The sequence below is a fragment of the Ylistrum balloti genome, unplaced genomic scaffold (genome assembly GCF_031769215.1).
Source record: "Ylistrum balloti isolate Yb309-2 unplaced genomic scaffold, AGI_CSIRO_Ybal_v1 Utg370332, whole genome shotgun sequence".
NCBI classification, from domain to species: Eukaryota; Metazoa; Mollusca; class Bivalvia; order Pectinida; family Pectinidae; genus Ylistrum; species Ylistrum balloti.
Window position 1 is genome coordinate 195,374 of NW_026782241.1, and position 17,469 is coordinate 212,842.

At 36.1% G+C, this 17,469-nt stretch overlaps 1 protein-coding gene across 1 annotated transcript; it reads right to left on the bottom strand.

The window, feature by feature from the left end:
* Positions 1 to 302: 302 nt before the first annotated feature.
* LOC132553543 (aromatic-L-amino-acid decarboxylase-like) lies at positions 303 to 16,618 on the bottom strand. The gene is made up of 15 exons (XM_060217796.1): positions 16,577 to 16,618; positions 13,924 to 14,137; positions 11,354 to 11,467; positions 9,770 to 9,821; positions 9,467 to 9,531; positions 6,795 to 6,929; positions 5,607 to 5,717; positions 3,957 to 3,989; positions 3,478 to 3,639; positions 3,115 to 3,182; positions 2,856 to 2,926; positions 2,317 to 2,336; positions 1,598 to 1,696; positions 1,309 to 1,410; positions 303 to 812 (listed from the first exon to the last, which is right to left on the bottom strand). Exons 2-15 carry the CDS (start codon positions 14,122 to 14,124, stop codon positions 303 to 305), a joined length of 1,743 nt encoding a protein of 580 aa, XP_060073779.1. The 5' UTR covers positions 14,125 to 14,137; positions 16,577 to 16,618.
* Positions 16,619 to 17,469: the final 851 nt, after the last annotated feature.

Below are 17,469 nucleotides of genomic sequence, written 5' to 3' on the forward strand. Positions count from 1 at the left end.
TTAGCAGGCTGACCTTTGGTAAATTGAAATGAATATCATGCTATCTTTCATGAAACATGGGTATATCATTGACAACAGATCTAGCGATGTATATATACATTAAGAAGTAGCAGATGTCACTGATTTTTTTCACCTTCTATTTACATTGCGTATGTACTATTGTCATTATTGCACATTGTATTATAATCTCTCTCCAACGTTAAGTAATATAAAGCTGAAATGGAGTGACAGTCATATCAATCTTGACACTTCCTCCAGCGTCCACGTACATCAACTACACAAACTAAAATTTACAAATAAAATCAGAAATTAAATATAGGCTCATCAAACGAGAGTGGATTCCGCTTACTACAGGACTCGCTCATGTACCGTCGTCGACTGCCTCTCGAGAAACCGCGTGCCTTTGGGTCATAACATTTAGGATCGGATATCATCCGCTGAAACGTACTCCGTCGGAACATTACACTTCTCATCCTGGTGCTTGACTCATCGAAAATAATGTCGTTGTCAAATTCCATGAAGGCATTATCTCCCTCTTCGTCCTCCTCTGAAATTTCCTCCGACTTTTCCTCTTCGTCTGATTCCGACGTCCTCAATTCACTTACCGATTTCTCGACTGATGGCCTCGCTAAAAGTGTTGAAGCTATGGCTGAAATAGTTTTCCAAGCAAACTCAATGTCGTTTTCGTTAGCTTTCTCCGCACACAGAGCGAACCGAATGACGTAGTTTTTGTTGATCAAGGCAGGTACCATGTGCAGCTGTCCAGATTCATTGATAAGTCTATTTAATTTCTTTGTGAGTGAATTGGACCCCTGAAACCAATAAATCACAATAAAAAAAGACTGCTTACATATGGTAAAAACATGCTACTTTCGATTGGCTCTATTTGTGATTATTTTTCTTAAATAAATAGATCACGATATGGAAACAAGAAAAATAAAGTTCAGAAAAAAAGATCAAGTCATAAAGGAACTCCAACGAAACAATCTTTCTTTTCGTTTTCAACTTTCTGTAAAATCGTTGAAATTTCGAACTATAGAGAAATCAACATTTTAAATAATATCAAAGAAGAAACCAACATGTTAACTGTATCATAATTTAAAAATAAATCGGATCAAATAAGTTTAAAGTATGAACAAAAGAAACAATTTAAAGTACAGCAGGTATTCAGTTTGGTGCAATTATATTTCATGTACGCCATTGCAGTAACAACAACGACAACATCTGCATTCAGCTTTTGAAAATAAATGTGACGAATCGATTCAAAAAATAAAATCTGATATAAAGTGGGTATGACAATGTTCTGACCTTAAGGCGGAAACATACAAGTCCCATGTGAACAGGTGCCGACACTTCAAATCTGGCGTCATTCTTCACATATGTCTCAAACAATTTGGCAAGCTTGATGTGCTGCAAAAGAAATCAAATATCAAAAAATCTGTTTCAAAATAGAAATGCTTCTCTCTCATATTTAAAACATAACATCATGTTAGCTTTTCAATTCTGTGGCCATCACAATTTTACGTAAATGGAACTTTGTGATGAAATATACAATAATAACATTGCATATTAATAATCATCGTTTCGCTGGACATACTTTCCTGATATACGCCTGAAGCCCTGCCACACCGTAAGATCGAATCACAAACCAAAGCTTGAGAGCTCTGAATCGTCTACTTAACGGGATTCCCCAGTGCTGTAACATAAATGACCCTATACAGAAAATTATACAAAAGATACATAAATTTGCAGTTTGATAAAGTAGAGCCAAACAAAGTTCGTCCTTCTTGGACTCATCAGTGATGCTAAGGGCCTAAATTGTGATCTAAGGAAAAGTCAAAATCTGGAGGGGAGGCTAGAGGGTTGCAGTGGTCCCATGATTTCGTAAAATGTAGCAGATAATTTAAAATAAGGAATAACTTGCAGGTTTTTTCATTGTTTTTGTTTTCTGTATATATTTGCATGGTATCCACAAGAGTGCTTTACCTTGTAATGATGTCATAGACTACTAATCACCTTCTAATGACTAAAAAACGATAAAGAGTTTGTTTTTATTGTTTTTACTAGATAATCGTCGCTTTTACAAAGTTCCATATTTGTTGTTTACTGCGGTAACAAGAAATTCTATTATGATATTTAACAGGTTAATTCATTCTCAGAAGTAAAAGGATGTACTACTACTATTGTAAACAGCCAAAATCACTGTTATATTATCTTATGGCGAAACTATATCATAGCATGGGTAAAAAAGACTCAATTCAAACATTATCTATTTAAAAAAACGATAAATAAAACATAAAAATGTTCAATACGTACCCTTAGATCGATCGTCTGATCTGTAAAAGTAAAAATAATAATAAAGATATATAATAAAGTATATTTATCAGATATTATGATAAAATTATCACAATAAAATTAATACAGAATGATAGAGGTTGGTGCAAAGGTACCCACAGGATTCCATCCGAGCCAACAAGAGTGATCAATTTAAAATAAAATAACCTGGTTTTACAGTCATTGGAAATAAACAAAGCTTATTAAGTTTATATAGAGGCTGTTGAAATATTAAGAGTGCATAGTTGTCACACGAGCAGTAGTTTAGGGTACGTCCTATATAATGTATGTAGGTATAGCATTTAACTTAAGTCCACCTTTTGTTTTAGTCTTATAGGGAAGAGTGTGGAATTGATGTGAACTCGATATCTTTCCTACCTCTATAAAAAGTGTCTAAATATTTTATGAGCTCGAGTGTTCCGAGTTTAGATGAATATTTAAAGACCTCAAAGACTCCATACAAATAGAATGATCTCAATTTTTTCCATATAGGTATTCGTGTATATAAATATCATACATACCTTCGTGTTTGTGTTGCAAGTAGAGGGGATCCACTGTCATTGATGAGGTAAGCAGCAATTTATCGCGAACCCTAAAGAGTACAAAATTTCGATTAAGAGGAGGTAACTCTTGTCGACAAACTATACACAATGTCTCTCGTCCACAGCCTGATTTAGTGGTTTTCTTTAACATTTGCTAACTGTAAATCAATGGTTCTGCTACTTATAATACATAATATATATGTTGACATGTGCGTGTTATTCATCAACAAATATTTACCACAACAGAGAACAGTCGAAGTTTACAAGCATCCACTTATTTGGGTTACAGCTGAATGATGTCAAGTTCTGAAATAAAAATAAGGTTGATAAAAGCACGGTACCAGAAATCAACTTCTACAAAAGAATTGCCTATTTCATTATAAGATTTTTCAATTGTTTTGTCTGTGAGGCTAATGGCCTAAATGTTAAACCTTAGACGCGACTGAGAAAAATCTTTTGTGATCGAAAGAAATGACAAATCTAAATGGGGAAGTGCATAAGCCCCACAAATAAGTAGATTTTGTTACTTTCCTAAAGTTTTAGGAGAACATCAAGTACATATGTATAGCAATCGTAAACATTTATTAAACGTGCTTCCCACCTCTGCTCCCTTGATAAGGTGCTGGAACTCCGGACAGATGAGGGCGTTCCCAGCGTACGCTGCATCTACGTGAAGCCATATCTTCTCTCGGACACAAACTTCTCCCAGCTCGGCCACGTTGTCAAAAGAACAGCAAGCAGTCGTTCCCAACGTGGCGCACACCTATAATATAGTACGTTATCACAGATCTGAATCGTCAAATTTTCAGAAAAATGATACAACGTAATAAAAAACTGCCAAAAGTAAAAAACATCATAGTTCCAATGATAGAAACTGGACACATTAAATTTAAAGAACATTTCTAAACTACCAAATTTAACATAATTGCAGATCAGTTGATTTAATGAGCTCTTACTTAATATCACTTCAGTTACATTCAACATAACTGCAATCTAAATCTGAACAGGCCGCTGCTGAACTCGCTGAAGGCAGATGAGGATTTATGTAATCAGAACACATTACAAGAATTGATAACTTACGTAGAACGGAATGAATCCTAGTTTTTTGTCCTCCTGTTTGATAAAACAAAATCGCTATCAGTTTGTGTCTTGATTAACAACATCAAATATACACTGATATACTGCCAAAACATTATTTTAGATTAAAATGAAGCCTTAATGCTTTTGTTGTGAGATTAATTTTCAATGGTGCTATAAGTGTACTATGTAGCTGTGAGTTATACTGGAACGTACGTCGTAAAATGGGCGTCTAATGAAAGTATAACAGTAATTCGGTTTCTGATTGATAAAATCTTTTTTGCGTTTCATGGTACGATCTTCAAACAGGCTATTTCCCTAGCGGTTCTCATCGCGTGCCAGATTTAATTTAGTTTTCATTTGAGGCTATAGAAATACTCATCAAAGTAGGAAGAAAATACACAGTCTAGTAATTCTGTTTCACGTTTAGATATATTGATGATATCATTATTATGAAAAACAAGATATTCATTCACTATGTCCATTATTTATGCCAGTCCGAATCAGCCCACCTATCGCTGTATAAGCTTGATGACTTCGACTTCCTGGATAGTAACACACTATGGTGTCAAATCTAACAGTTGATTCCTTCTAAGTAACCAGGTTCCTATCCTTCGTTCATGGTATTTTAATTCAGATTGATATTTTATTAACATGTCAGTACTTTTTTTTTCGTGTCACAACACTAATCACAACTCATAGAGAAATAAACATTAGGAAATATTTTGTAGTTCATATCAAATAAAGACTTTTCTCTCAATCAGTTCAATTAAATGTATTTGTTATAGTCATGAATAACAGCATCATTACAAAAAGGTTACTAATCAAACATTAACGTTCTTCTATAGCCGCCTCTAGAACAATAATTTGGTTATACTGATGTATAATCTCATCAGACCATTGCTGACCAGTATAGACGCAACTAGACCATTACTGACCCGGTTTACCTTACACATATAACTACAACCATGAAACATAACCGATTTAGTAACCCCTGGAAATTGCTAATCGGATTAACATATATTTGTACTGCTACCCTCAAGAACTGGCTAACCCTCAGTTTCATGACAATGCTAACTAGAAGAATAAACGTTCTTATAACACAATCAATACAAGATTTTAGTGTGACGTTTCGATGACAACACGGTCACCTTCATCTTATAACACAACCAATACAAGATTTTAGTGTGACGTTTCGATGACTACACGGTCACCTTCATCTTATAACACAACCAATACAAGATTTTAGTGTGACGTTTCGATGACTACACGGTCACCTTCATCAGACAAATGACCAGTGTGTGTAGCGTACAAGCACAGATATACGTAGTGTACGAGATGGGTAGGAATCGGACAACTCTTCGGTTGCCCTATGATCCTATAATCACTAAGGCCGAAAATAGTGTGACGAGATGGGTAACAGATTATGGACCAAAAAATACAAGATAGTGACAATATATTGTTATTAGTTCGGCTACAACACTTGAACTTAGATTTAAATACGACGTTTCGATCACTTAAATCTTCTCCTGGTTGTGTTTATAAGAACTTCTATTCTACTGACATTACAAACCTGAAGAAAATGTTCCGAAATGTTGCTTACTTGGTTAACCTTACCTGTATAGCAGAACATTGCTAACCGAGTATACTTACTTGTATCGCCGCCTCCAACACATTGCCTCTGAGAGACAAGTTATCGTCCACGTCTAGCTGTCTTAGGTGTACAAATCCTAGCATCCCAGCCTTCTCTACACAGGAATGCGACTACAAAATTATACCGACAATAAATAAACACAATTTAATAAAACAATAATATTATACCGACAATAAATAAATACAACATAATAGACGACGATAAATATTACAATATAATAAAACAATAATATTATACCGACGATAAATATTACAATATAATAAAACAATAATATTATACCGACGATAAATAGATACAATATAATAAAACAATAATATTATACCGACGATAAATAGATACAATATAATAAAACAATAATATTATACCGACGATAAATAGATACAATATAATAAAACAATAATATTATACCGACGACAAATAGATACAATATAATAAAACAATTAAAATATACATCAACACACCAAACATTGCTATTTCGAAAAAAATGTTGTTTGTATTGTTCCTCGTTAGTGTCGGCTGAATTCTTTTATAAGTCTTTTTAATTTACTTATTTGCGAAGATGGAATGATATCGCAAAACTAAAATCGATAATAGGAATTCAAGACTTTGGTGAAAAATACACGTCATACAAAATTGTTTTAATATTGACAACTTTAATCAGAAAACCTGACATACACAGTGTTACGTACAAAATATGTATTGAATTTGTATAATATCTGAAATGAAAGGGAAAGCGTACTACGTATCCCTCTTACAGTCATCCCTTTGTCTACTGTAACGTAGCTGTATCCTTGAGTGAATGCATGGATAAAAAGGTGCGATAACTTCAAAAGAAACGGGAGTGTTTCCACTTACGTCACGTGGTAAATCAAGGATCATTCATTGGGAATTTTTATCGCTCCTACTTGATAGAAATTCGTTTTCACATAGCTGACGCTGTGGGGGTAAAACAAGGAGTCAGCTGATTCCAAGCAGGTTTGTTTTGCAATACATAGGATAATGAACATGTTTATACTCTAAATCGTGTCATTACCCACTGCATGTTTAACTTGGCCGACATATATAAGGTATACCACGGGGCCTAAAATCCACCAAGAAATCATTAGATTTTCTGTAAATGAAAAACAAATCTGCAAAATTATGAAGGTTAGAGTCATTTAGGAATTAAATAACACATATGTACGTACAAGTTTGGAGCAGTACGCCACCAGCTTGGGTAAGTTAGTATCATTTCGGATGAGAGGGGACATGCTCTCCCTTTCCTGTAGAGCGTGGTGTCGGGCCGCTAGTAATGTCACTAGTATACACTCACTGGCTGATCCCTAAAGGAGAAAAAAAAAACACAATTTAGTGAATGATTCCATATATCTCTCATTTTCTTAGCTTACTCAATAAAGAAGGTAATCAATATCAATATGGTAATCAATTTCAAAATAAGTGATCTCTTTTTTCGTTTACAAAATAACATCAGGGTAAACTATCAAACAAATTAAACTCATTGGTTCCAATACAAACCGAAATCTACGATAACTTTTCTCGACACATCTACTTTATGTAAACAATCCAAAATAGTTTCATGAAAGAAGTTTTATTCTTATTCTGGTAAACTCCGTACACTATCTATCATTAAACGAGTTATTTCCGAGTGTACCAATTCTCCTTGCACATGTTTGTAAGGGATTTGGCGGAGAAGGAGAGATGTTACGCTCGCTTGCCGATAAGCTTGATACACCAGCACTAGAAAGGTGAGGTGTTACATCATAACTATAAAAACTGAACCCATCCTTGTATCAGATTCACATAAAACACATGTTTACATCGATAATTTGTGATACAGATATTCTGGGAACCCCATCGCACCTGTGATTTGAACGAGGATGCAGGTTATACCTTTGTTAAGGCAATAGACGGTGAGAGATAACGCGGAAAATCATATCTTCAAAGGTAGATCTCAGTGGAGCAGATTTTTAGATGTGAACTAATATGTAATTCAAGTTTGGTTCATATATCTATGAAGTAGACATTTTATTATGTAAAATCATTAAGCATGCCCTGTAAGATAATAAAATAAATTATTTTCATTTTAGTAAATATGCTCGAACAGAGTGCTATTACTACTCATCGGCTTCGTCAATCCCACCACCACTACCCTGACTGTCCCATTAACCAGCCTCGTCAATCCCACCACCAATACCCTGACTGTCCCCATTACCCTGCCTCGTCAATCCCACCACCACTACCCTGACTGTCCCGTTACCCAGACTCGTCAATCCCACCACCACTACCCTGACTGTCCCATTACCCAGCCTCGTCAATACCACCACCACTACCCTGACTGTCCCATTACCCAGCCTCGTCAATACCACCACCACTACCCTGACTGTCCCATTACCCAGCCTCGTCAATCCCACCACCACTACCCTGACTGTCCCATTACCCAGCCTCGTCAGTTCCACCACCACTACCCTGACTGTTCCCATTACACAGCCTCGTCAATCCCACCACCACTACCCTGACTGTCCTATTACACAGCCTCGTCAATCCCACCACCACTACCCCGACTGTCCCATTACCCAGCCTCGTCAATCCCACCACCACCACTACCCTGACTGTCCCATTACCCAGCCTCGTCAATCCCACCACCACTACCCTGACTGTCCCATTACCCAGCCTCGTCAATCCCACCACCACTACACAGACTGTCCCATTACCCAGCCTCGTCAATCCCACCACGACTACCCCGACTGTCCCATTACCCAGCCTCGTCAATCCCACCACCACTACCCTGACTGTCCTATTACCCAGCCTCGTCAATCCCACCACCACTACCCTGTCCCATTACCCAGCCTCGTCAGTCCCACCACCACTACCCTGACTGTCCCATTAACCAGCCTCGTCAGTCTCACCACCACTACCCTGACTGTCCCATTACCCAGCCTCGTCAATCCCACCACCACTACCCTGACTGTCCCATTACCCAGCCTCGTCAATCCCACCACCACTACCCTGACTGTCCCATTACACAGCCTCGTCAATCCCACCACCACTACCCTGACTGTCCCATTACCCAGCCTCGTCAATCCCACCACCACTACCCTGACTGTCCCATTAACCAGCCTCGTCAATCCCACCACCACTACCCTGACTGTCCCATTACACAGCCTCGTCAATCCCACCACCACTACCCCGACTGTCCCATTACCCAGCCTCGTCAATCCCACCACCACCACTACCCTGACTGTCCCATTACCCACCCTCGTCAATCCCACCACCACTAGCCTGACTGTCCCATTACCCAGCCTCGTCAATCCCACCACCAATGCCCTGACTGTCCCATTACACAGCCTCGTCAATCCCACCACCAATGCCCTGACTGTCCCATTACACAGCCTCGTCAATCCCACCACCATTACCCTGATTGTCCCATAACCCAGCCTAGTCAATCCCACCACCACTACCCTGATTGTCTCATAACCCAGCCTAGTCAATCCCACCACCACTACCCTGACTGTCCCATAACCCAGCCTCGTTAATCCGACCAACACTGAACCGATTGTCCAAGTATATATTATACATACCCAGCCTCGTTAATCCAGCCACCACCAATCCCATTGTCCCAATATATATTATATATACTTAGCCTTGTTAATCCAACCGCCGTTAATATACCCAATCTCGTTAATCCAGCCACCACAAATTCGTGCCTCCAATACCTAGCCTTAATCATATCAGTGCTGTAGTAGTTTGTCAAATGTAGCAGACACACGTAACTATGCATACAATATGTCATTGTAGGACGACATTGGTGCAGACAAATCAACCAATATAATTGCACTTTCTCTATATATCTTTGGCTTACCTGTATTACACCGCCACCCTCCCCAGATCCATGGAGAAATATTTTGGGTAGACCCATCATTTTTCCTGTAAAGAAATATTTTAATGAAGTGAATTTATTTCTGCTTTATCACTGACAAAAACAAATTGATTGCACAAGCAGGTTGAGGTCACAACCACCCAAGTTCATGTGAGAACACGATAGAAATTTGAATTTCAATACTTTAACATTTATTAGATTAAACTTTTGTTAGTTTGAGCTTATTTTATCGACATTTTGGTATTTTTCGCCCATTAAAACGTTTCAGATTGTATTTATTCTTACCAAGCCAGTCCATTGTGATGGCCTCAAGCTCTGTACAGGCGGGACTTGAAGCCTGTAAATCATTGTATTCATAAACATCAAGATAAAGACTTATATTAACGTTATGCTACCCAAATCGATAACATACCCAAGTTGATACCTTTTACTGAAAAAGTGTTCGTCAAACATCGCGAATGAAATATGTAGGAATTTTCACTGAATGTGTAAAAATAACAACAGTGATTTCGTGTCTTCATGGCATGAGAGCTGCTTTTGCTAAGCTACAAATTCATATCTGTAACCAATTATGAAGTAATTTTTCACCTTTTTTCGTATTGACAATCACCCCTAATACAATAGGCTAATACACAGTAGATGCAAATATACGTTATGTAGAATGTATCATGTCTTCTACTGAAATCTTCCTAATATATCAATAAAAGTTCACTTTTTGAATATCTCTGTGTGGATATGAGGTACGTCTCATTAGTTTTTGAAACCATGACTTTCGACAGAATTAACTGTTGTAATGTCTGTTAATTTGGGTACGCTCACCTTGTTTGATACCGGAAATGACGACATATTATTTTTACCGTTCTATTGATAAACAAACGCGGTCTTAAAGTTCAACCAACACACGGAGATGAAGTTCTTGGTCACCCGTTATCAAAATAAAACAAACATTTGGGAATTGATCCTCGGCAAACGAAATATTAAGATAAACCATTGGAAACTGGTATCATTTTGGATAGCGTCACGTTAAAGCAATTTCTTTCACTTAACAGCAACATAATAGCATTGTTTATATATTCATATATATATATAATTTATATAATATTTGGTCTTTTGTGTCTTGATAAAGGGTGGATTGTCACTTGTCCGTACATGCCATATATAAGGATCTTATACACGTCTATATCTAATACGTAGATAACACTTAAATGCGCGGAAGGATACATGAACTGATCTGACGTGTGTCCGCTTGATTTAAAACAAATGTGTAATTTTCATAGCAAACATATTTTATGAGCAAAATCAATTAAATACGTGAGACACTGCCACATTACATATTTGTTAGATACCACTCTAAAATCAATCTGATGAATGTTTGAAGAACCCGGAATAATAAAGTAGTAATATTGATTACACATGACGTAATATTGATTACACATGACGTAATATTGATTACACATGACGTAATATTGATTACACATGACGTAATCTTGATTACACATGACCTAATATTGATTACACATGACCTAATATTGATTACACATGACGTAATATTGATTACACATGACGTAATATTGATTACACATGACGTAATATTGATTACACATGGCGAAATATTGATTACACATGACGTAATATTGATTACACATGACCTAATATTGATTACACATGACGTAATATTGATTACACATGACGTAATATCGATTACACATGGCGTAATATTGATTACACATGACGTAATATTGATTACACATGACGTAATCTTGATTACACATGACGTAATATTGATTACACATGACGTAATATTGATTACACATGGCGTAATTAGGCGAGGTTTGCAATTAAAATATGTTTGTTAATTGATCATCTTACCCATGAAAAACCAATACAGCCAATAGCGTCTGACAACATATCCCCTAGAATTGACGGGTAGGAATTTCCAGACGGGAAATAAGCATGGAAGTGTGGATGCTGCCAATGAGTTATCTGAAACAGGTTATAAGATCTTATAAAGGCATGGCCTATGTGTATTGTACTGTCATATCACACAGGGACGATTTCAGTAACATATGATATAGACATCAAGATAACTAAAATGTTTATAAATAATTTGTAGTCACGTGGTATATAGCCAATCCACGATACTCCATGGGTTACGGTCACTTTCGCTGTTTACACCCCTGGAACACGCCATGATTTAATTGAAGGATCCTTGTGCGACACTTTGTGAACGAAATGAAAAAACTAGTTTGATCCTTTCGTGTGCATCAAATGAATATCGAGGGCGCATAATGCTTCATTGTAATGGCTTTGAAGTTGGATGTCGCTCCTTTGTAATCTTCAAAAGGATTGTATTAACCTGTCATTGGTCAGTTTTTGTTTTCTCCTGGAACCAATCAAATAACTTTGCTCGTGTCTTCAATTTTGCCATGACATCGTTCAAGGAGTACAGAGAGCGGAAGTGATCGTAACCCCTGGAATATCGAGGATGTATATAACTCCATCCACTGAAAGACCGGAAGGCCGTAATTGGACGTAAAATCTATTCGATAAAACGTAGTGGTATCGAAGTCAAATAATTACATGGTATACTCGAACAAGATTTTGATTGCTCAGTGAGTTTCAGATTTCAAGCAGGTCAAGTTATGATGTAAGTCGGTTGGAATCTTATGTGTTTAGATGGACAACTTTTACTTTAGATGTGGTTGTGACATTGGCACGCGAAAACGTAATATATAATTCTGTACAAAGTAATACGTGCTACATAAGTCACAATTCACACACGCTAATGTTACACACTTAACACAGACAAGGATGAGATAAGTGATTTCTTCCCGAGGCGGAAGTGTTTTCACGCTGCAGTTTAGTATTAGCTGCAAGAAAAGGCAAATATCTTGAACGATTGCTAAAACAGTTTTTTTTCTTTTGTTATTCATTGATTGATTCATATATTGTTTTTTTTAATTTAATTTTATTTATTCATTATTTATTTATTTATTTATTTATGTGTAGTTTTGTTGCGATCATTTGGTTATCCTAACTTCATTTCATTGAGCATCGAATTTGAAAATTGACGTGTTCACATAGTTGATGATATAAACAGTGAAATCTGCCTGACAATGTGTCCGTGCGTATCTAACGTTAATAAGTATACACCATGCTTATCTTTGATAAATATTCAAAAACAAGTTCTAGCAACTTGTTAGGCCCTCTCCCGACAACGCAATATACAACCAATACAAATGTCACGTGATGACAAAAGATATAACGAGTCCTCTATAGATTTATTGGACAGTACGGACATAAAGGAAGAAGGAAGAGAAATGAGACAAATGGTAAAAAGGAGGATAAGAATGAGATATTCCGAATGCAATGATAGTCCACTAAGGGTTATTTTATATTTTTTTTTTCAAATGGTTCGTTTGATTCCTACAATTTTTCGTGTCCTCGGGTCATTCCTGAGAACACTCGCAGTGTCCGTTAATTATTGACTGTGAATAATGATTATTTCAACATGAAACAATACAAAGGATGTTTTATCTTGAAAGCGATATCGGAACCATCGCGGTTGCATTTATCTGCATTCAAAGGACATTAAATAAACATTTTATCTTATGAGATGACAATCTTTTCCTAATGTCACCAACGTTTCACATAAAAGGTAGTTTAGTGGAATTATTCAATAAGTCTTTACACGGGTGTTTTCATGTGTATTTCGAAAGGCTGAGTAATACCAATTAACGCTAAGAAAACTGCTTGTTGCAGCCGATGTCATTTCTAACAGAATGGACGGATTTAGTCGTACTTTCCTCTATTTTGCTATAGATTTATAAGTTATAATCTGTTTCCACATATCAATGCCTTCACTTTATACTCGTTATGCTGTTTAAAGGATTTCAATAAAAGACAATCAAGGTCAGATATATATATATGATACATCAAAGTCATGAATTATACTGTAACACGCAGCTTTTTTAACTAAAGGCGATCACGATAGTCCAAACATAATTGTCATAGATTTCTGAGGAATCACAATGAACTCACAATTCAATACATTTTCAATATTGGACGATTATAAAATAGCTTCAAGCTATGGTTATATTCTGAAGCGTGTCACCATCCAAATGGATTTAAACACGGCATGTTGGTGAATTTTTTGTCCTCGAATGACGAAAAAGCTGTATGATACATTTTAATGTTTGGCTCTACTGTCTCTAATTATTAATGCAATATAATGTATTATTCATTTGTGTGTATTTTTTACACGACCAACATTATACTGCACAATGATATACAATATTTGCCATTGAGATCGCCAAAAAAACTTCCCCATAATCTTCATTAGTCTGCGCCTTTAAAAAAAAATTCAATGCATACCCCTTGACCCCTTGAGCTGGGTATGTGAGAACGAGGAATATATAGTGGGTTCATTGGGTACTAACCCCTGGCATAATTGTTCTCTCTACGTCCTTCATGATGTCGTCGAAACTCTCACTCATTTCCGGTGCTGTATCCGGTAAGAGCTGTTTTAGATAACCAGGCTCGACTTCCGGTATCACCCTGCGGTTGTGTATGTTCTCCATATAATCAGCGATATAATCAACCATCTCCTTCCCTTTTTTCCGGAATTCACACGAATCCATTGTGTTCTGGTTTCTATAATTAGAATAATTATGTGATTTAAAATCAGATATAGAACATATATAAAACGCATGCCGGACATTTAACACTAGAAGTGTAAGGCTTCTGTGTACATGGTAATTGACAGTTACAGTGCTCTCTGCTCGAAAATATACTAGCTATGGAATGTTGGTCACATCTGATCTTCACTCTCTACGTGCTTGTGTGCCTTGCTGTTGTATTTAATAATAAATAAACTTTAAGATATCACCAAATATGCTGCACACAATGTACAATATATCTGAAGATTTTAAAGTATGTATCACTCATACAACTGACACAAATGCAACTTGATAAACCGGAAGCAAAAGAATTATTGACGGTAGTCTATATTACACACTCCAACTTCACAAAACGTGTGACATATTGCTTTAAATCAACTTAAATTACATGATGTTAGAAAATAAAAATATATGTATAATGACTGCAGGGGTTTGGAACATATTGTGTTACTTTTGTTACAATCAATGTTTAATTAGTAAGGATGATTCATTTTATATTCTATCCTTCCTTGTGCGTGATTTTAAAGTTATAAGTTTAAGTCGAAAAATCATTAAATGAGGAAATGTCAGTCTTTGCCTAACGATTTTTTTTCATTTACAGATCAAACTGAACTTAAATAAAAACTATATCTTTTATGCTGTTTTTCTGACGTATCGATAATTGAGGCTCTGCAGGTAGGGTGTAACAACTGTACGTGCTGCCAACATTGAAAAATCGTAAGAGGCGACAAAGTCGGCTTCACTTCCGTACTATCACAAGGAGGCGAAAACGAATATATCACAGTCTCCCAAAATAACACACACGCAAGACTTACACTCAGCTCGAATTCATCGGGAGGCCATCCTAAAATAACTATGGCTATTGATATGAGTAGAACAATATCAATCACACCAAGTATCGATATTTGTGCTGTCTGGTATTTATTTATTGAGTGAAATACATCTAAACAAGTTTTTACATGATTTTGTAATCTCTCTGATTATTTAACATTGAACATGTATCACCCCGTCAGCAATAATGTACAATTGTATATTTATTTAAATTATTTAAATTGCTTCAACTCTGAAAGGTTCCATCCGTCTCCCCTTCGTCCATTTCTCTCACCATTTTTCTTTATACTTTGATGTAATATGTACAAATTTATACTTCAGAGTGGAATATTACACTGTTCAAACTCCAGTGAAAAATCCAAAATCACTTGCCACTAAACATCAATGTTTGCTGTAAAAAGACATTAACACAAACAGAGAGCACCCTTAAAACTTTAAGTAGGTAACGTTTTCCGGGTCACTGGCGATGTCTGTTCTCACACCCTGGACAGCAATTTAATATCAATTAAATTAATGTAGCATTTTCCACAGCAGCTGTAATCATCTTCTAAAGTAGAAACTTCAATGCATGTTCAACTTGATGTAAGAGTACTATGAATACCATGACGAGGTTCTAGGTCGTGTCAAATATATATTTTGATACATGTCGTTACTTAGAAATCAGCTATTTATCACGACACGTAAGATGAACTCTAGGTGAAGGGTTCACCTTCAATTGACCGGGCGAAATGTCAGCTTAGCTACTGTCCTTTCTCTGTCTCCTCTGAGAACCAAAGTTCCTATCTATGTTATTTGTACCACACACGTAATGAATGGAGTTTATGAAGTAGTCACGACGAACGTGCTTAGATAAATTTAATTAACTATAGTAAATAACGTTGTATCTTAATCAATTATAGTAATTAACGTTATCACAGTCATTGGTTGTAATTAAATTGTAAATGCTCTTTGAAAGTAAATTTAAAATCTAATTACAAAGGCTTCTTTTCCTGTCATTAAAGGACATTGCTATTTATCAAAACGTTGGAATTTACAAAATGTGTATTCTTTGTGCTGAAGAAATTCTCTTTAGTTCCATCCTCATAGGTAGGAGAATGACGTTTCAAGTCAATTTCGGTATTTTATACAAAAAAAAATTTCAATTTTCTGATGAATGTATCGTACATTCCTAGTAATTTACCATTAGTATGTCACATCAGTGCATTAATATATGGCATTTAAAACAGAATTTTGATTAGCAAATAATCTGAATCAGCAACGATACTAGAATTTCGGTGAGGGAAGGAACATTAACAACCAAGAAATAGCATTGTTGATATTTGTCGTGGTTTTAGTAAGGCGACAGTAGTTAAACATCCTAGCTAAATCTTAAGGTAAATATTGTTTTAGGTACGTCAAATTACGAAGGGAGAATGTTTTATACGTTAAATAATATATTTAAATAATACGAAGTTGTCAGAGGTTGATAGTGAGGTGACTATCAGGTGATGAAAATATTATCTAAACTGAAAACAAAGAATAGCTGATAATTGAATTGACTGTTTCACTGCTGTGGTAAAATTTATAAAGGATAAATACATACCTTGCCACAGAATATCCGATATGTATCCACAATGAAAAAAAGAAATATTTTGTCTGTCCACAAACTTAAAGTGTTTCCAATTAATGTATAAAGTCTACGAAGGGTTACTTTTATGGGCGGTTAGCGGTATAAAAACATGTTGCAATGCACGTTTCGGAGTAAACATGTAATTCAAAGAAGGACTGCTCATAATGAATTACGTTATATATACAATTACCTAGACTAATACCCAATAAAATTAAACCGGAAGTGAGGACTACTACACCAGTGAACCTACGCGCACATAGTAGTAGTAACACATGTGGAAGGTGTACCTCCCATTCAGCGGAAGTAATATCTTCTCACGGTAAAACAGACACGGGATTGGCAACAGTAGTGAAATGTAGAATATCTAATATTGTTCCCAGTCCTGAACATGAACAATACCCGAAGCTTTAACCTATATCTTGTGAAGCCTTAGTGGTAGAGTTATTAAGGGTAACATATAAACGTAATTATTCGGTACTAGAAGCTTCAGTACTCACACTTAGGTTTGTGTAGTAGTAACCACGACCAAGAAGACGTAGTAAAACCTGAGTGTCTCGTTGAATTATGAATTATATGTGTCAGGTTAATGTACTTTATCAGATACCCATTTTATCAATTTTCGGGAAAAAATTAGACATAATTTGAAAATTTTATCTGGGATAAAAAATCTCTTTCACCCGACAAATGAGTATCAGATCTTCTGATACTGTAGAGATATTTTCTGTAGTAGGTTCGACTGACCGCCTAACACCAGTACTAGGCTGATCAGTGCTGTAGATAGGTACACCCATACAAGCTATTTATAAACCATGCGTAACACCTATCTGGTGTATCTCATTCGTAATATCATCTTAAAATAACGGAAA

What these genes read in the sequence shown, in the direction of transcription:
- LOC132553543 (XM_060217796.1), bottom strand. Translation starts at nt 14,124, where the DNA reads ATGGATTCGTGTGAATTCCGGAAAAAAGGGAAGGAGATGGTTGATTAT. An exon ending in AGAGAACAATTATGCCAGGG is followed by an intron (nt 11,468 to 13,923) that starts GTTAGTACCCAA and finishes AACCTGTTTCAG; the next exon opens with ATAACTCATTGGCAGCATCC. An exon ending in AGGGTGGCGGTGTAATACAG is followed by an intron (nt 6,930 to 9,466) that starts GTAAGCCAAAGA and finishes TTTCTCCTTTAG; the next exon opens with GGATCAGCCAGTGAGTGTAT.